At 43.1% G+C, this 20795-nt stretch overlaps 1 protein-coding gene across 2 annotated transcripts in view; it reads right to left on the bottom strand.

Annotated features, from left to right (window-relative positions):
• Slc26a3 (solute carrier family 26 member 3) overlaps positions 1–20795 on the bottom strand; it is a 28775-nt gene that overhangs the window by 3276 nt on the left and 4704 nt on the right. For both annotated transcript variants that reach the window (XM_085830127.1, XM_021179499.2), the window contains exons 5-17: positions 20009–20173; positions 18353–18505; positions 17077–17159; positions 13882–14029; positions 13673–13786; positions 13490–13567; positions 9083–9178; positions 7333–7439; positions 6160–6229; positions 5977–6069; positions 4543–4638; positions 3820–4053; positions 1956–2010 (exon numbers count right to left, since the gene is read on the bottom strand). In XM_085830127.1, the coding sequence (XP_085686253.1) occupies positions 1956–2010; positions 3820–4053; positions 4543–4638; positions 5977–6069; positions 6160–6229; positions 7333–7439; positions 9083–9178; positions 13490–13567; positions 13673–13786; positions 13882–14029; positions 17077–17159; positions 18353–18505; positions 20009–20173 (1492 nt within the window). The remainder of the gene's footprint in view (positions 1–1955; positions 2011–3819; positions 4054–4542; positions 4639–5976; positions 6070–6159; positions 6230–7332; positions 7440–9082; positions 9179–13489; positions 13568–13672; positions 13787–13881; positions 14030–17076; positions 17160–18352; positions 18506–20008; positions 20174–20795) is intronic.

The following is a 20795-nucleotide window of genomic DNA, read 5'->3' as shown; positions in this document are numbered from 1 at the left end:
CAGGCACTAGCCAACATTTGTGTATACAGATCACTCAACCAAACATGACCGTATGACTATGTTCAAAGCTCTAGCTAAGCAAGAGAACAAGGTAAAGAACATTGATACTTAACTACTGTTGACAGGGAAAGTAAAACAGTGGGGGCAAGGAACAGTTTAGTGCCCCCCCCCATTGTTTTCTTAGTTTTAAATATGACAACCAGCACACAGTAGCTCCTCACCTTGTCTTGGTAAGTTAATGAAAGTATAAGATATGGAAATTCTGACAGCAAGTGAAGACTGCTTCCTCCTGATGTGCGTCAGGGAACACTACAGAGTAGAAGCACTTTAGCGTGCTTGGGGTTTAGAGAGAGGTGGAGAAAGGTCGGGGGGGCAAGAGGATGGAGAATGGTGTGGAGGTTCACAGGAAGCTTTCAACAGATGACCCATAAAGAGGAAGGGGGGCAGGGAGGAAGGTGACATCAGCATGAAAGGCGTATCAGGTGGCAGAGACAGATGGGTACAAACATCTGCAGTTGTAGGGATGGAATGAGGTCCTCCAGTAAATTGCAGGTCACTGGGACCAGTAGAGTCATTATAATTATAAGCAGGTAATTATAAGCCAGGAAAGATGTCAGTTTCTATGATCTATATACCACTCTGCCTAAAATACTCTGTGTTGAAATGCTGTCAAGATTGACTCTCATACCTCAGATGTCCCCATTCAGCTGTCATATTTCTGGATTCATTTGATTATGATATATGCCTTTCCCATGAAACTAAGCTCCACAAAGCCAGGAACTTGTATCCTCACCTGAAATAGTATCTGACATGTAGTAGGTACTCAGTGAGTCTTCACTGAATTAAATGCATTTCTTAAGAACTAGGCAAGAGGGCTGGTGAGATGGCTCAGAGGGTAAGAGCATCCGACTGCTCTTCCGAAGGTCCTGAGTTCAAATCCCAGCAACCACATGGTGGCTCACAACCATCTATAAGGAGATCTGACTCCCTCTTCTGGAGTGTCTGAAGACAGCTACAGTGTACTTACATAGAATAAATAAATATTAAAAAAAAAAAGAACTAGGCAAGAGACTGGGACTAAGAAGACAAACAAGATCAGTACTGCCAGTCAACACATAGGTCTCAGCTATTGGGTTGGAGATACAGTCTGGGATTCACATGGATACATTTGACATGACTATGTAGGAAGAGTTCATGAAATCACGATGGTAGATTTTAAGATTGAAGCATGGGGAAGGAGCTAAGCCTGGGAGAGTTGCCAGTAGAAGAAACTGTTGCTATGAGAAAGGGAGATATCAAAAGAACGGGCTCAGAAGTCAAGTAGGGGGAGTTTTAAGGCCAAATGTTCAAATAGGCTTCAGATAGAGAGACCTTAAGAACAGGCCTTTAGTCTTGATAAATTGGACATCACCCTTGGATACCTTTGGCAAGAATGGCCTTGCCAGCAATGAGAAGCCAAAGCAGGGTTGTTATGGCTGAAGAATGCAAGGGGAAGAGGACATAGCAAACAATGTTCCCAGCAAGTTCAGAGGGAAAAGTAGTTAACACACTCGCTCATTCGCTATAGCTATGAAATTAGGACCCAAATCATAAAATGCATTTAATCACATGGTAACAGCAAAGTGTAAGTCTGTGGTTTCTATGGGGATTTTTATTGGCTCAACTAGAAATTCAGTTTCCTTCTTTAGGATCCTGTGGCATGCTTATTCTTTGGATGGCCTGTCTAGATTGGCTGTGAGCCTAAGGTGACCGTCTGAACATTAAAAACACTTAACGGAACTTGGGCTGGGGCAGTCACATGAGGTCCTGGCTCCATCTCCAGCCCTGACTGGAAAGAAAACATTGCTACACCTTTAACCAGGCAAGATGGCACATGCCTGGAGACTGAGGCCAACCTGAGTTACACAGCAAGATGTCTTAAAAATAATAAGCAAGAAAACAAATAATGAACTTACCATCGGTTCCCACAATATATACGTCCACCTTGATCCTAATAAATTCTTGTAAAATCTGTTAGAACAGAAGACATACACTTTAGGGAAGAGTTGTCACTGGTCGCAAACATAAGCTACCACAATAAGAAATTAAACATCCTTGAGAAAAGGGTAAGAAAAGGTTCTGTCTCAAACTCACAAGATCACCTCTGATTATGCTTCAACATGGTATGTTCTGTGGAAATGGCTAGAACGTTCCCATTTTCTCCCACTCTCCCCTAGTATTTCAAGACAGGGTTTCTTTGTGTAACGGGGCCCTGGATATCTTGAAACTCACATTGTTGACTAGGCTGGCCTCAAATTCTCAGAGATTCACCTGCCTCTGTCTCCAGAGTGCTAGAAATAAAGGTGTGTATCACCCTGCCTGGCTAGAACTTTCTGTCCACATAAAAACAGCACACAAACTAGTCCATATGCTATTTGTTGTTCCTGTTCACAGCAGCTGGATGCATCTAGTACCAAGGAGGAAAGACTCAGATTCCTGTCGTCTAGGCAACAAACGCCAATGATGAGGTGAGGTGACAAACAGTAAGAAAGGTAAGAACAGGAACGAATAGGTCATGAATACCATCACCACCACCAGAAAACACGTCTCCAGGCACCATCTGGGAACTGGGAATTTTTAAAAAAACTAGTCAGAATTTATGCTCTTCCTGTTGTACTAATTTTTTTTTCAAATGTGTGCACTGTTTTCTTTTCCGTGAGCTAAAATAAAAAACAAAAACAAGAAAGAAAACAAGAAGCAAGCAGTCATGTGATATAAGTTGGAAAACCGGGCATGGTGGCACACATCTGGGACCCCTGCACTCTGGAAGCAGAGGCAGGAGGATGATACGCTCTAGGCTATACAAGTTCAGGACACCCTGTGCTTCATAAGACCCTGACTCAAAAAGAAAAGCAAGACAGAACAAAACCAGAAAATTCCCAAACAAAAAAACTAACACACAAAAAAAGTAAAAGAAGCACAAAACTAAATAGAAAAAGAAAAAAAAAAAAAAAAGGAAGCAGCCACACCTCTCGTTTTAGACCTCTTAGACCTATGTTTAAATCACATGGTCTTCATATGCTTTCATATGGCTATTTAATATAATTTAATACGCACTTAAATAGTCAAGTGAAATTTCATCAGTTGGGAAAAGACGATAAGAACAGATATCCACTGTTCTGCCTCATCCCAGGCGTTTCCTAGTCTGCTTTGTTTTCAGGGTAGTGTGAATACAATGCCTGTAAGTATCTGAGAACACCCATGAGGCCCGGCTTGAAAAAGGTTGTGAATCTAGTTGCCAACCTGAAGCCACATTCAGATTTTGTGTGTTTCCAGCCAACACTCCCCACTCCTGTCCTCTTGTCATAAGCTTAACTAAGTCTCAAACTCTAATTTAGTGTGTGTTACCCAGGCTGGGGAGATAGCTCAGTGGGTAAAGTGCTTGTCAGGCAAGCATGAGGATGTGGTCCCCAGAACCACATAACAAGTCAGGCTGGCTGGTAGCATGGGTCTCTAGCTCAATTGTGGGGCAGATATATGTGGGGTGTTTGTGTGTGTGTGTGTGTGTGTCTGTGTGTGTGTGTGTAAGATGTGTATGGGGTGTGCATGCTGGTGGGGTGTTTATGTGTGCTGTGCATGTATATATGAGACACATTTGTGTGTGTGATGTGTGTGTATATGGGAGTGGGGGTGGGGTGTATTTATATGTGCTGTACAGGCATATATAGTACGCATTTGTGTGAGTGATATGTGCGTATGTATCACCTAAAGGTGTTTTCTTCCATATATACAATTTGCCATTAGCAAATGATTCATTGATTCCAAGAAGACACAAATTACCGTTCTGAGGCCCCTCATTGAGGAGACATCAAGGAAAGACACTGCTGAAAAATCGAGGATGAGGCTGTGGAGGCTGATTTTGGGGATGGAGATGTTGAAGGGAAGATCGGCGTTCCAGTCTATGTCAAAGGGCAGGTCTGTGGTATTGATCGGCTGATCAAGTTCTTCTATCTGGTTGTTGTCCAGTTCTTCGTCGGAGTCTTTGAAACCATCAGAGGTGCATATAAAACCTTTCTGTGGGAGGGAAGCGGTGACAGATTTATCATGAGTCTGACTGGGAAAATGCGTGTCGTTGTGGGTCAGCAGCAGGATCTGGGGTACTTTGTACTATTTGCTTTTGATACTTTTCCCAGGACCAAAAAAAAAAAAAATTTTTTTTTTAAAGGAGATCCTCAAATATGACATTGGGGCTGGCAAGGTGGCTCAGTAGGCAAGGGAGCTTGCCACAAGGCCTGATGACCTGAGTTCGCTCTCTGGGGTTCACATGGTGGGAAGAAGGAACCAACCAATTTCTGAAAGCTGTGCTTTGATTTCCACATGTATACATACATGCACGTGCCCACACACATGTGCACACACACATAAATGAATGTAGTAAATATAACATCAGTTAACACATAGGATATTTTTATCCGGCATTTCCTTTAAAGTAATGGAAGCAAGATTTTGAATTATGTTTTACTAAAAGTTTTTATCCAATGGAAATGTGGGCAGGAAACTTACAGGTGTCATCTGTATCAGGCCTCGTTTCTGCAGTTTTCGGATTTTCTTCAAAGCTTTGTTGCGCTTCCGTAGAATTCGAAGTGGGCTAAAGCCAACCTGAAAATCCAAGGGCTGTGTTACAGGGGAGCTGAGCATCCTTGTAGTTACAGAATGTGAGGATAATGACTAGCTGGAGGGGCTGAGGGATCAGGACACAGGAATAATTGAGATAAAATGTTTTAAAATTAAATTGAGATAAAACATTTTAGAAACAATGCCAGCAACAACATTGAGTCAGGGCTTAGCCTGCATGTAATTAGCAAAGTTTAAAGATGTTCACAGTCCAGAATTTAACCACAAATGATCCATAAATGGATTTAAATTTTATCTGTATCTGCTTGTGTTTCAACCACAAAACTCCTAAGGGAATTTGATTTTGTTAATTTTCTTTTTGACAGCTATAAATGACACCTAATAAGACTTCTTAAATTTTATTATTAAAGTTTGTGTGATTTTATTTTCTGAAGTATCTCTCAGTATAATTTTATAGTTCTGGTATTCAATTTGCAGTTACTTAACAAACTAATTATTATAATTAGGCACAAAGTAAGCCAAAGGGTGTGTCTTAAAAATGGATGTTAAGCTTTTGTTTGTTTTATCTTTTGAGATGGGTCTCAGTATGTAGGGCTGTCTGTCCTGGAACTCCCTCTCTAGACCAGGTTGCCCTCCTACCCACAGAGATTTGCCTGACTCTGCCTCCTGAGTGCTAGGATTAAAGGCACACTTCTCTCTCTCTCTCTCTCTCCCCCCCCCACCCCCGTTCTTTTTTAAGATTTATTTATTTTTATGTCAGTAAACTGTAGCTGTCTTCAGATACACCAGAAGAGGGCATCGGCTCCCATTACAGATGATTGTGAGCCACCATGTAGTTGCTGGGAATTGAACTCAGCACCTCTGGAAGAGCGGCCAGTGCTCTTAACCACTGAGCCATCTCTCCACATCTCTCCAGACCCTAGCTTTTGTTTCTTAACCTTCAAAGATTGATCCTTGTCTTCTTTACCCCAATTTGGAAGCACTCATTGTCAATAACACATTTACAGCTGCTATCCTGACTCCCTCTGGTGATGCTGTCAAACATAAATGTTTCAACTCTTGTTTCTGATGCTGCTACCCCTAAGAGTATGTACTAAAACCCAGTTAACTACTGTCTGAGTTGATGTTTTTACTTTACAGCGGGATTTAAGAACAAGGATTCTCTCTTGGGCCTCAAAGGAAGAGGCTTATTTCCCAACATAGTAATGGCTCCTTTTAAGGTAGTGTTAGCTACTCTAGGGCCTGTAGACTAAACATTGACACAGCTCAGATTCAACATCCAAGAAGTCAGTGACCTTCATGCTAATGAGGAAACATTTCATTCCCAGACACTCAAAAAAAAATTTTTTTTTTGAACCTTACAGCATCAATAAGTTTCTGCTTAAAGAAACCAATGTTTGCGAAGTAGATTGGAGATGGACATCTAAAAATTTTCACTCCTTCAGGCTCATACACCTACAAGACAGAGAAGATGGAGAGATGAGTCCTGCTGCCTTCCTTGGACATGATTTGAGCAAGTTAAAGACAACAATAGGTCTTTCTTACTTCGGCATAATTCTTTTTATTCTTGTAGATGTTGCTCCTTCCAACATTAGCCAATGTGCTGCATTTTGGACTGTAGGGGGAAGAAACCCACCATTTAGTCAGTATATCATTCTCGCATTTGCTAAGCCCAACACGGATTCTCCCACCTTGCTTACAAAACCAGGCTTACTTTTCAAAGTTGAACGGTGGGGGAATCTCCATCTCATTAGAGGATATGGAGGGCAAACACCTTATCTCTGTGTCCCAAGGCTTTGTAAACAGTGACTCTTCTTTACTACATCACAATCTTGTACAAAGTAACCGAGAAGGCCTCGGCAGTTTAATGCTAAATATAGCTGTTATTTGGTGAGGTAGGAATCCAAATGTACTCAGTTGTACAGACAAGGATGTGGGGGTTAAAAATAACTTGCCCATGTGACCATTGGGATTTCTCTGTATTTGATGGTTTTAAGGAACTACACGCTTTTATACAATTTTTGATCTAGGGGTCTTTGAGAAGTTCATAGGCTCAGCACTCTCAGCTACAGAGGAAGAGGGACACACACACACACACACACACACACACACACTGCCACCATAGAATTCCGTCTTCTAGGTAACTCCTTCTCCTGCTTAACAAGTCTAAGGTAACAACATTAAGCCTGCTTAGGACAGATCACATCCTGTCCATAGGTGAGCAAAGCAAATGCAGAGATGTTTGCTACTCCTTTGAACCTGTATCATAGCAGAAAGCAGGCCAGCGGCAGGTATCCTCCTGGAATCTAGTGACAGACCATTCTATTGTCCTCCAAACCATTGGGTAGGGTGACACTGAGGGAAATTACATTGGCCAGTTTTTTAAAAATAATTTTACTTATTTTTATCTATGTGTATTAGTGTTTCACCTGCATGAATATATCTGTACTACACGTATACCTGCTCATCAAGGAGGTGAGAAGATGGCATTGGTTCACCTGGAACTAGAGTTGCAGGTCCTGGCAATCAAAGCTAGGTCTACTGCTAGAGTAACAAGTGCTCTTCATCACTGAGCCATCCCTCTACCTCACGGTCTTGAGAGGCACGCATGCTATCAAACACACGGCTCTTTTCTTAGCCACTGGCATTTGGTTTTGCTCTCCTAATTGAGCAGATCAAAGTCTGCAATGTTGTGTGCAGAGCACAGTGAACACTTACAATTGGGTCCTGAACACAATAGTTAGGAGCTGAAATGCCACACTTGCCGCCAGGCCTAATCCGAGTCCAAGGACAATGGCGAAGATGAAGGTCATGATCCAAATTAACTGTAAGAAGAGAAAACATCCATACACCTGACTTTAAGGAAGTGCAGTATCGGAGGTCCGGAGCTAGAGAAAGCATGAGTGTCTAGGGTCAAAGGCAGAGGTTGGAAGTTGTTATCTTGGGCCAGGGAACAAAGTACCTACAAAGTCATGTCTCAAAAGGTCACTTCATTTCTACTGGCTCATCGCTGGGCCACAGAGACTCAAGCAAGTAAACGGATAGGCTCTACAGACAGTGTGCTTATTTCTATCCTATGCCAGAACAGGCTCAGGAGAGGGGATTGAGCTGCTATAGCAAAAATTCCAGAGCAGTTCACTCTTACAATTAAGCAAAGTAGGGCTTGGATACAGCAGTGGTAGAACACTAGCCTGCATGTTAGGCTCTGGGCTTGATTCCCCAGACAGCACTGCAAGAAGAGCAAACCAACAAGCAAAACCCAGCAGATTGACTGGGATAGCCTGTACTAATCTTAGCTCTGTACTATTGATTGATTTAGTTAATGGCTATCATCTTTACAAAACCTCGAGCATGTTAAAAGAGGGTTAAAAAAATCACACACAGTGCTGTATCGGGAACATGAGCTGACTGAAGGCAGCTTATTGCTTTATGCTCTTGCAGTACCATAGGGTATGCCAACAAGAAATTTTATACTTGGACTTTGACCCTAATTATAAAGTCTGCTTTTCAGGCAAGTTAAGGGCAAGTAGGTGCTTTCACAAAGGAACACGTGTTTCCAGAAGGAATGTTCAGAGTTTATACCCTCCGTTGGGTCTCTGGAAACTAACACATCATTTAACAAAGAACAGAAGCAACATATACCCCCAAATTCAGCATAACCTACAAGGCCTATGATGACAGACTGAAGGAAGGCCTTCTCAGCATTTTCTGCTTTCAAGAACCCATTCACTTATGTATTTATTTTAATTTTTCATGTGTGTATGCACATATGTGTGTGTGTAAGTGTGTGTGCATGCCCACACGAATGCATGCACCTGTCTGTCTGACTGCCCGTGGACACCAGAAGAGCCTAACTCTCTAAATCTGAGTTACAGGTGGTTGTGAACCACCCGATATGAGTGTTGGGAACTGAACTCAGAACTCAGTGCTCTTAAACACTGAGCCATCTCTCTCCAGCCTTATTTATTATGTTTGAAATAGGCTGGAGAGATGGCTCAAGGGTTAAGAGCACTGACTGCTCTTCCAGAGGTCCTGAGTTCAATTCCCAGCAACCACATGGTGGCTCTCAACCATCTGTAATGGGATCTGATGCACTCTTCCGGTGTGTGTCTGAAGGCAGCTATGGTGTACTCATATAAATAATAATTAATAAATAATATTTTTTTAAAAAGAAAGAAAGAAATAGGAGCTCACTATGAAGCTCAGGCTGACCTCAAACTAACTCTTCTTGCCTCAGTCTCCAGAGTGCTGAGGTTATGCGCATGCGCCACTGTTGTTTCCAGTTAAAATTCCAGGTAATGATCAGTAGAGCATGTAATTTTGAGACAGGAAATAAACTACGGTTATCACAAACAGAGAGGCAAAAACAAAATTTCACAGGAATTACAATGTAAATAAACATTTTGCATCAGCGTTAAGCTACCATCCTGATTTTTCATTTCCTCAAATACGACAGTTATCTACTTACACAATCATATTTATCCTTTTTCCACAATCTGCCTATTTCAGCAAACTGCATCAGCATTCCCTTTAAGTTTCCAAGTGCTAGCGCTGCCAGGACAGACTGTGAAAGACATAAACAACAGATGTACTTTTAAGTTAATCAAAGGAACCATATAGTAGCAAAGGTGAAGGCCAGAGATAAGTCCCTTAGCAGGCCTCAGAGTGTACGGAAGGACTCGCCCTGTTCTGGTGTGCGATGCCGGTAGCCCAGGGGTGGGGTTGCTGTGCTTTCCTGCATAAGGTTATTCTATCCCGGTGACAAGCTCGAACGTGACTGCTGTAGATGAGCTGATAGCACTTAGGGTAGTCCACATCCTGGGAGAGAGAGGCGTATCTTATGGCCTACATGTAAACCCTCGAACAAGTTGTTCCCAGCAAGGCTAGTTCAACCTGTCTTTTTAAACAAAGATATGAGGGTTGCCCTTTGGGGGGGGAAAATCTTGGAGAGCTTGAGGTCTTAGATCAGTCACAGAGCTTTGCTGATGGCAACTATCAAGCTGTTTTATAAAAGCCATGGCAGGCTCTGAGACCATTCAAACTATATCTGCCCTGTTCCCAGCGCACAGTATGGTAAATGTGTATAGCTTAACAATTGATCATTGAATGAGTACATGAGCCAGCAAATTTATATTTTCTAATCTAGGAGTGACCGCCCACAACACAGCCCCTTAAAAGGTCCCCACTCTGGCACAGTTGGGTGGTGGACTCTAACTTCTTGGATTGTTAGCTCATCATTTCTGGTGTTTCCCATACTGCAATTAGTCTTATGAAAGTTGTTCCAGTTAACAAACAAAACAAAACAACATGCTAAATAGTGATGTATACCCATGATCATGTGGGTCTAGCACAATGGGAGGAACCTCCCCTACCTACATTTCAACTGCTTCCATTCTGAGCGCAGCATGTGATTTGTGAGCTGAAATTCATACCGAGAAAGCATAGCGACCAAAGGAAACCAAACAGGGCTTTCATTTTCATGTCCTGAACACAGTTTAACTGGCCCAGATACTTTTAATCTTTACAATTAACATTTTTATGTTAATATCTACTTAGTTCATTTGATTCACTGTGAGAGTAGAGGTTAACATTTAGAAGTCTTAAGTAACATTAAAACGGGGGCTGGAGAAATGCCTCAGTGGTTAAGAGGAGGGGCTGCTCTTCCAGAGGACCTGGGTTCGATTTCTAGCACCTATGGAGTGGCTCACCACCATCTTTCTCCAGTTCCAGGGGATCGGGTGCCCTCTTCTGGCCTCTACAGGCATTGCATGCATGTGGTACACAGACATACACAGGCAAAACTACCCATCCATGGAAAGAAAGAAAGAAAGAAAGAAAGAGAGAGAGAGAGAGAGAGAGAGAGAGAGAGAGAGAGAGAGAGAGAGAGAGAGAGAGAGAGAGAGAGAGAGGTGTACAATGAATGCCTTGTAAAAAAAAAAGGAATAGAATAGAAAAATTGAATACAATTGGTAATGTACCTAAAAGTACTTTTCTATTTTCAATGTCCTGATTTTGTTATGGTACTGCAGATATAGGTTGCCACCTCTGAGGTGCAACCTCTTCAGAGCTATACTGTACAGTTGGCTCCCATGTTATGTATGAAAATATTCAAGTGTCTGGTTAGAGACACTCTACTTTCATTAGGCGTTTCCCCAGCATTTTTCTGTGGGGAAACAATTTGAAGCAATTAATAGTAAAACACATATGCAGCAGGATACATGCATAGCACAGAGAAACCGTAGGCAAGGTGTATGTGTGTGTGTGTGTGTGTGTCGGGGGGGGGGGGCGTGATTTTAGGATCTGTGGACACTTGGGAAACTTCCAATGCATATTCAGTAGTAGCTGTTGCTCCTGGCTGTTTTGACATCATAGGATGAAAGAAGGCAGAGTTATGACTCAGGCAACATGAAGACATTCCGCAAGTATGATGATGGGACATTACCAATTGCATTCTATTTTTCTATTCTATCAACCCCCCCCCACTTTTTAAAAAGATTTATTTATTTATTTATTTATTTATTTATTTATTTATTTATTATATGTGAGTACACTGAAGCTGTCTTCAGACACTCCAGAAGAGGGAGTCAGATCTCGTTATGGATGGTTGGGAGCCACCATGTGGTTGCTGGGATTTGAACTCCGGACCTTCGGAAGAGCAGTTGGGTGCTCTTACCCACTGAGCCATCTCACCAGCCCCCTCCCCCCCTTTTAACAAGGCATTCATTGTACATACTTTTCTTTCTCTACATACTTTTTTACTCCTGGATTCTCTATAGAGATTGCTTTGATTAGCATTCTAGACCCAGAGAGAGAGAGAGACAGAGAGACAGAGAGACAGAGAGAGAGACAGACAGAGAGACAGAGAGAGACAGAGAGAGACAGAGAGAGAGAGACAGAGAGAGAGAGATTGATTTAAGTGGTGACTATTTCTTCTGTATCCTCCACATTGATGTGGACAAGCAGAATCTGCATTTACACATGGAAGAAGCCACAGGGCCTCTTCTCTATATAGAGGAGTGTGTAAATTTGTTTTTATTAAACTATACAGTTAATTTTTTTCTTTAGTGGTGATGTCTTGACCTCTTTCATGACATTTGTTTTGAAGCTAAGGATTTGGGGGTGTGGAAGACATGGTTTTGGCAAATAGTGCTTTGTGATGCTTGGAGACACATCCAGCCAATACGCTTCCTAGAAGTGACCACACCAGGAGTCCTCCCACCTCGGGGGTGAGTACACATATCAGCTATCAATCAACATGGAAGAAGGACCCAGAGAGCAAACAACAGTTAGTAGTGGCTGGGTTATCGCTAAGTCTCTTGCAGTCAGAAGTATAATGGAATGTTTGGATAATAATATTAATTATCAGTACAATTAAGGACTCCATGTGCCTTACATCATTTATTGTCACAACTACTCTGTATGGCAAGCACTTTCCCCTTCCTGTTTTAGATGTGAAGGACTTGAGGTTCAGAGAAGTTGAAGCATTGATCTCAAATCACACAGATAAAAAGCCATAGAGCTAGGGTTTTAAGAGGGTCATAGGGCTCCTGGCCTATTTATGCACTCCTTCGAAGCCCTGTGAATACCCCAGAGAGCAATGACCTTGTCTTTACTATCATCTGCTTCCGTGCAGGCTTAGTGGTTTCCAGGACACTGGGGCTGTTTACCATTATTAAAGGAAACCCAGTGATAGACAGGGAGCTCAAGGGTAAGAGGTGAGTTCTGTATCTGGCTGTTTGCTCCCCTCCTACAAGCTGACAGTGTTGGTTTTGGAATCAAACCAAACTCCTTGGCGCTGCAGGGCGTGTTCCTAAGAACAGGTGTGGAGCTGGTAGCACCACTCTCTGTGTTAGATAGAGGGCTTGATGACCTAACCCTCATAAAACCCAAGAAGAAGGAAGACCAAAGAGTGGGTACCTCGATCCTTCCTAGAAGGGGGAACAAAATACCCATGGAAGGAGTTACAGAGACAAAGTGTGGAGCAGAGACTGAAGGAATGACCAGCCAGAGACTGCTCCATCTGGGGATCCATCCCATATACAATCACCAAACCCAGACACTATTGTGGATGCCAACAAGTGCTTGCTGACAGGAGCCTAATATAGCTGTCCCCTGAGAGGCTTCACCAGTGCCTGACAAATACAGAAGAAGATGCTCACAGCCATCCATTAGACTGAGCACAGGGTCCCCAATGAAGGAGCTAGAGAAAGGACCCAAGGAGTTGAAGGGGTTAGCAACTCCATAGGAGGAACAACAATATGAACTAACCAGTACCCCCAGAGCTCCCAGGGACTAAACCACCAACCAAAGAGTACACATGGTGAGACTCATGGCTCCAGCTACTTCTGTAGCAGAGGATGGCCTAGTCAGTCATCAATGGGAGGAGAGGCCCTTGGTCCTGTGAAGGCTCTATGCCCCAGGGTAAGGGAATGCCAGGGCCAGGAAGCAGGACTGGGTGGGTTGGTGAGCAGGGGAGAGGGTGAGGGGAGGGGGATTTTGGAGGGAGACCAGGAAAGGGGATAACATTTGAAATGTAAATAAAGAAAATATCTAATAAATTTTTTTTTTAAAAAGAAAATCTTTACTTTAGTCAACCTAGGTTGAAGCTACAATGCCAAAGCACCTCCCTGCTTGAACATTTATTATGTAGAGTAGAGTAGATAAAGTGGTTTGGGCGTCTGCATTCCTAACTTTCCCTAAACGTCTGCCAGGAGAAGGAAACCTTCTTGGTCCATACAGTGTTGACTAAGGAGTGGGTCTGAGAGCTTGTCAAGACCTCATTTCCCCTAGCGTAGCTTTCGTCTTCAGAACCTGAGAGCTAGATTTAGCACCGCAGGGAGAGAGAGATATTATCCCCTCAAGGGAAGACGATTACCTTTTGTAGCGGCTGCAGAAGAAACCCAATGGCTACTATGACGATCAGCACGATGACAGCCGAGAGAAGCCCGGCAACCTGCGAGAAATGAAACAATCCCCATGATGGCTGCCGCTTTCCTCCTGGCTTGGGTTTCCCAGTCATCAGCACTGTGCTGGCCTTGCAACAGAGCTGCTCCAATACCTGTGTTTTGCCTCCGGTGCTCTCCTGAACCCCTGATCTGGAAAGGGCTGTGCTCCCTGCAAATCCTTTGAATGCTCCAGTGAATATGTTGCTCACTCCCAAGGCAATTAATTCCTGCAGACGACAGGGGAGGAAGCTTTTTCTGAAATGGTCTCTTTCAGAAGAATATTATGTGCATGGAATACCTAATTGGGCCCGACTAGGCTTACCTGATTGCCATCAATCGGATAATCGTATTTGAGGGAGTACACGCTGGCAACGGAAAAGGCCACGGCAAAGCCGACGATCGCGATGCCGAAGCTGTCTCCTATGGTGTCTTGGAAAACTTCCACGCTGGGTGTAATAGGGGGTTGAAATCTGAAATTGAAAGCAAGCAAAACTATAGGCTACCAACTTGTTGGTAACTCAAAAGATTATTGGGAAATAAATGAATGGATACCGTCTGGACTGAATTGAATTGTGTCCTTTATTTATTTATTTAAGTATGGCCTAAGAACTTGATTCCATTGAAAAATTTGGCATTTCCCTTCTTACTGTCATGAAGTAATTAATGCTGCCTGTATTGATAAACCTTATAATACAGCCTGGCAATAATGGTAAGGTGGGTATGATCTTGCCAGCTCACTCCGAGTATCATGTGTTCTCTTAGCCCCCTTGAGGCAAGTGTCTTAGGTTCCAGCTGATGTTATGAATGGGGCTCAAAGCATTCTTCTCAGTGCCCTTAATAACTGTCCATGGCTGAGGGCGAAGGCTCTTTGTGCAAATACAACTCTGGGACAAGAAAGTGAAAATCCTCTTCCCGCTGGTAACTAACTTTTCATTGCCTGATAGGCAGGCCTTGGGCTTTGCCCCGAGCTCTGAAGAACTGCTAGAGTCCACCACACCCAGAGGAGAGCAGGTTTTAGCATCAGATGATAAGGGTTTTAGAGATAAGTGTTCCTCCCTGGGGAAACTTCATGCTCATAAGCTCCAGCAATAATATGTTTGCCAGCTGTATTATAAAAGCTGTCTGTCCCAAACGGCATCGAGCTACTAAAACGTTCAGCTCCCGTCAGCATCGGCTTCAGACCTGATGCTTACTGGAAGGGCACGATTGGATCCAGTCAACTGTGTCTGAATTGTTGTTTTATCTTTTATGTCTTTGATCATAAACACCCAGCTATAGTTTTGAAAGTGTACTATTAGTCCAGGCAAACTAGAAAGGGGGATTGCAATTTAGTTTTCAGAAATGAACCTAGCAGCAGAGACAAAATTAAAGATTGTATTTTATATCAAAATAACTAGGCCTCTATTGTTATTATAATTTTGCTTCTGTTTTAACTTCTGAGCATTATAATGTAGTGTGACAGAGTTAACTGGCCAAAGGCTCCGTTCCTTGGCTCTACTTTCCCTGAGCCTGCCTCCTCATTTGTCAAATGAGACAATCATACTGTTCTCTTGTCTTCATAGTTGTGTGGGAAGGCCAACTAGAGTGGTGAGTGAGCACTGTACATCATCAAATACAGCACGCCTGCTGAGGATGCCTGTACGACACCCTGGAACTTAACATGGCCTTCTCTGGGTTGTTCCTTCCTTTGGGCTTCGTCATTCCACAAAAGTAATTTCCAAAGTAGCATACGCACTGGTAGCGAACTAGCAAGAATTAATAATCATTACCCTGAGTAATAGTCTATTTGCAGTCAACAAAAATTTAAAATGCCCACTTTATCACTTAGGAAAAGAAACAGAATGTACTAAGGCACATCATGTGCCTTGTATCTCATTTAGGTACTAAGCCAGAAAGTAGCGATGTTTGAATTTGAAATAGAAGTTGGGCACTTACCATGGCACATACGTGAAATCATTTATTAATTGAGTTATTTATTTACACTCCATATTTATTCCCCCCCCCCTTTTTTTTTTACATAAACCCATCTAATGCCTCCAGGATCTTTACCATGTTTAGCTCCTCTTTATAACCACGTGCATGGAGGTATCAGTTTAGTGAATTTGCCCAAGGATAGGAGGTGATTCTGAAGTCCATCAGCTTCAGGTGCTCGGGCACTGGAGCACTGAGTCCCTGGTCATGCTGCCTCTCTGGAGAATTTATGGTTAATAAACAAACTATGTCCTTCCCCACCCCACACACCTGGCGGGGTCAGTGCACGGATGTTTGATGTATTTACTAAATAAGGATTATCACTCAATGATCTTAGGTTTATCATTTATTTTCAAAACCTTCCTCTTCTGACAAGATTCTCTTTGATGTTTGCATTTGTTTATATTTCTTGGGGTTTACGTCTCTAAGACATTTAAGTGAAGTTCAGTCAATCACTGGAAAACTGCAGGCAGGAAGCAACCCAGAGACAGCCTTCCCCAGCCTTGTTTCCTACCACTTCTTAAAGCTAAAAAATGATTGTTTTGTTTAAGTGGAACACGTGAAGATATACACATAGATACGTATATTTGTATATTTGTATAAATATATGCTGCTTTAAAAGCCACACATCTATCGGCTCTTAAAGGAATTTAGCTATATTAAGATAGATGTAGATATAGTGGCTATATTATATAATTTCTGTAAGTATCAAATACGTGCTAGGCCTAGAGAGAGGAACTTATCTTCTATTTATTTAAGAGGAAAGTAACTTTCCTTGGTTAGGATGCTGAAGCAACCAATACTATCTGTGGTTAGAGATGGGACAGAGAACACAACACGAAGCGAGGCTCTAGATGTCCACACCTAGCTTCCTGTCTTCCTGCAGAGAGCTAGCCCACCAGTGATGCTCTGTGTGTGATCCAGAGAGAGGACAGAGGGTGCTGTCTGCACTACTCAGCTAGTATGCCTTCTGTGTGTCTCGTGGATGTTTGGAATGTGGCTCTGGTGACCTCAACGAAGCACTCCATGTTGTTTACTGTCATTTATGGATCAGGAAATCTGATTTCAGCTGATGACTCTTTATAAGGAAGACATTACTATTTTTTTTTAATTTTTACTATTTTTCTAATTTTCATTTTTAAAAATCTTTTAGAGGGTGCGTGTGTTTGTGTACCATCTGGATGCAGATGTTCACTGAGGCCATAGGAGGAAGTCACATACCCTGTGAGCTGCCATGTGGGTATTGAGAACTGAATTCAGACTCTCTGCAAAGGCAGCAAATGGTTCTAACTGCTGAGCCCTCTTTCCAGCCCCAGTTTTTATTGTTTTGAGTCCTTGGTTTGTGAGGTTTTTGTTTGTTTGCTTGTTTGTTTTTGTTTTTTTAATAAGGTGACTCTTTCTAAGTGCCGGGGATCCTGGCATTCTTTATGACTGCCTGCTCAAGGGAGGGGTTTCGAGGATGTGTCAAGGAGCTTGTATGGTTCTTGTAACCACAGGTGCCTCTTCCTTGTGTGCTCAAGGATGGCAGCATTGATTATGCACTTACCCAAGACTCATGTTCCCAACCACAGCCACGCCAAACCTGTCTTCAAAGTTACAGCCATAGGACACACCTGTTGCAATTACAGTCTGCAGAATTCCAAATTGCCCAGATTAGAATGTGAGGTACAACTAAGAATGATATAAAACAAAAAGACAACAACAACAACAAAATCCAAACCATTGCTTCAAACCCAAACCTAACTACCCACATTTGATCCCTGGGCTCCACTGGGTGGAAGGAGAGAATCAACTCCTGAACTTCTTTTCCCAATACAAAATAAAATAGATAAGTGTAACAAAAAGGTAAAGAATAGCCCAACTTGAGAGCCATCCCTTGAGCATGCACCAGTTCCTGACACTATTCATGATACTGTGATGCTTCCAGACAGGAGTCCAGCATGACTGTCCCCTGAGAGGCTCCACCCAGCAGCTGACTGAAGCAGATGCAGAGGCCCACAGCCAAACATTAAATAATGCTTTGGGACTCTTATGCAAGAGTTGGGGGAAGGACTGAAAACCCGGAAGGGTGTAGGAACTCCACAGGAAGACCAACAGAGTCAGACTAACCTGGACCCTTGGGGCCTCTCAGAGACTGAGCCACCAACCAAAGAACATACACAGGCTGAAATGAGACCATGGCACATGGGTATCAGATGGGCAGCTCAGTCTCCATGTGGGTCCAACAACTGGAGTGAGGGCTGTCCCTAAAGCTGTTGCCTGTCTGTGGAATCCATTCCCCACTGGGTTGCCTTGTTGGGCTGCAGTGAAATGAGGATGTACCTAGTACTGTAGAGACTTGGTGCACCCTGAGAGAGGGGCGGGGGGGGGGGAATACCTAGGAGAGGGCCCACTCTCTCAGAAGAGAAGGGGATGGGGACTCCGTGAGGAGGGACAGCAATTGGGATAATTAATTAATTAATTAATGGGATAAAGGTAAAAACTAATAAAAACTACTACCCTAGACCTACTTACATTTTAAGAAGCCCCAGGACAATTCTGATTTGCACAGGCATCACAGCTCAAGCTTAAAAGCTCTCTCTCACTCTATCTTTTTTTTTTTTTTTTAAATATAGCTTGGCTGTGAAGATCTTGCTAGTCCCACCTTGGAAAGAACAAACCCAGATAAAGGGAAGGTAAATTCCGAGGAAGAGAAACCCATACTAAATGTTAAACTCAGAGACCGGTGCTAGTGCTCACGTCACAGCAACCCGGAGCACAGACGGCTCTCTCTCCTTAAAACTCTAGATTACGAGAGAGAGTCTTCTGATGGCAGTCAATACCATGATGAGTTCGATGGGGATGGGCACCGGAAGCTTGCTTCTGTAGCGCTGATTGATTTCTTTAAAGACAAACACGACCACTAGAATAATCACAGACGTCACAAGGTCTGCGATGTTCGTCTTCTGAATTTGTGTGAAGACCGACTCCAGGACCTACCGACAGAAGCACAGGTGCCCCAAAGCACAGTGTGAATTTGTAATTCAGACACACTTCTCTCCAAACAGATTAAAATGGGCAACAGACTGACACACAGCCAAAGACTGGCACAGAGCTACAGCCTTCCGATGCTCAGCTGCTGTCAACTGTGAGCCCTGAAACTGAAGGGGTTGTCCTGAGGTACAATGAGGGTAAATTCGCATAACCGAGCACTGCTTTGGGGATGTGTCTAACTTTGTTTTTTTTTTTTTTTTCCTAAAAGGATCACTGGCTAGTATCAAATTGTGTTGGGTGCTTTCATGGTTTTACTGTGAATTCCCTCTGCTCCTCCATCTCATTTGCTTTTTGTTTGTTCACTTTGTTTGCAGTATTAATTAGAGCCTGAACTAAAATCTAAGGTCTCACCCACACTAGGCAGTAGTATTGTTTTTTATTTCATACAGTTTGCCACTGATTTGCCCAAGGAATCATTTCTAGTTTCTGAGCATTGTGTGTGTGTGTGTGTGTGTTTAAAGGACTCCTTTCATAAGACAGGCCTGCCCTGGGTCACATGGAAACTGCCTACACTGTGCAGTCTACTTCCTGAAGGAAGTTGGGTTGTATACCCAAAGGCCCAAGAGAACTCAAGAGATCCAAGCTGGATTTCATGCACACCGCAGTTCTGGAATACTTTTCTGTGGGAATGAGAGTGTTTGGAGCAGGTGCTGTCTCAGAACCCTGAAGACTGTCCTTTGAGAAAGACTAAGGATGGCACTGATTTGTACCACACTGCCTCACTAAACCCCAACAAACTAGACCCAAACAAAATGGAGTTGTGCATGCTAAATACTGCACAACAGAGCTGACAGTTAAAGGGAGCAGACTGATTCAAAACATAATAGTCTTTCGTCCCAACAAAAGGATAGCACAGTCTAACTTAGCCTAATGAGGTAGCCGTGTCTGCTTCAATCCATACTGGGATGGAGTCTGGGAAGGGAGAATAGAGGGAAGAGATCCAACACAGACCAGTCAGGTTTCGGTTTTGTTCTATCTGACTACCACCTTATCAAGCCCACTATTCTGCTACTTCTCAGTTCGGTTTGAGACCAAATAAGACCATTTTTAAGAGTAACAGAGAAAGGTGTCAGTGTCCAAAGTCCTAGTTAATATCTCAAAATAAAAAAAAAAGTTGATCAAAAGGGAGAAATTAGTATGTCTAAAAGCTGTTTCTGTACACATTTTAAACCGTTTTCCATACACAGTTGCTTAATTTGTGCTTAACTGTACTGGAGTGCAGACATGGAACAAGAAACTTCATATATTTGTGTGTGTGTGACAGAGACACACAGAGAGAGACATAGGGAGAGAGAGACAGAGAGACAGACAGACAGATGGACAGACAGACAGAGAGCAGGCTGGCCTTGAACTTACAGAGATCCACCTGTCTCTGTCTCCCAAGTGATGGAGTTAAGGACCACCATGTCTGGCTTTCAGTATTTTCAAATGTCAGGAATACTTACTTTGAATATAGAGAATGGGTCGCTGTATGCTGGGACTCGCAGCTGTAGCATGAATTTCAGTTGAGAAACCAGAACGTGAATGGCAGCAGCCGTGGTGAAGCCGCTGATTAGGGACTCAGATAGGTATATCACCACAAAGCCGACCTGCAGAACCCCCAGGAGCAACTGGAGAGAGGACAAAAGCCTGTTAGAGACCAAGCTCACAAGCAAGCCAAAGGTGCAAACCTGCCGCTGTACTTCAAAATGTAATGCTCAGCCCATGGGAACAGAAGCCAATGCCCCTGCCTCCTGGCACACCTACCACTAAGGATTCCTCCTGACCTTCTCTTCCATCTGTCAGACCGAACGTTATTACATGATGTTCAGCTACTACATAAGTCCACCATGGCTCAAGAAGTATCAGACCCACCAAAGACCTCCTTCCTTCCTCCTCATTGTTGGGTGCGGAGTCTTCAGAAGACTCACCACGAGCCCTTTCGAGCAAAACCTTACCTAGCAAATATGCTGTTATGGCATGCATGGGTGAGCACCCATTCATATCTCAAGGTCGCTTAAGTGACTTAGGAAACATGTGACTAGGGCTGGCAAGTTGGTTCAGAGGGTTAAAGTACCTGCTGCCATGCCAGATGACCTGAGTTTAATCTCTGGGGCCCAAGTGATAGAAGGAGATAACCAACCTCCCAGAGTTCCCCTATGGAACCCCCTACCCTCCCTCCCACATAAATACATAAATGTAAGAAGTGTATACATAACTGCATTCTGCATGTTAAAAGAGTAAGGTTTTAGC

This window comes from Mus caroli, unplaced genomic scaffold, assembly GCF_978045245.1.
Source record: "Mus caroli unplaced genomic scaffold, Mus_caroli_1 scaffold_14, whole genome shotgun sequence".
Taxonomy (NCBI): Eukaryota; Metazoa; Chordata; class Mammalia; order Rodentia; family Muridae; genus Mus; species Mus caroli.
This window is presented reverse-complemented; position numbering and strand designations above follow the sequence as displayed.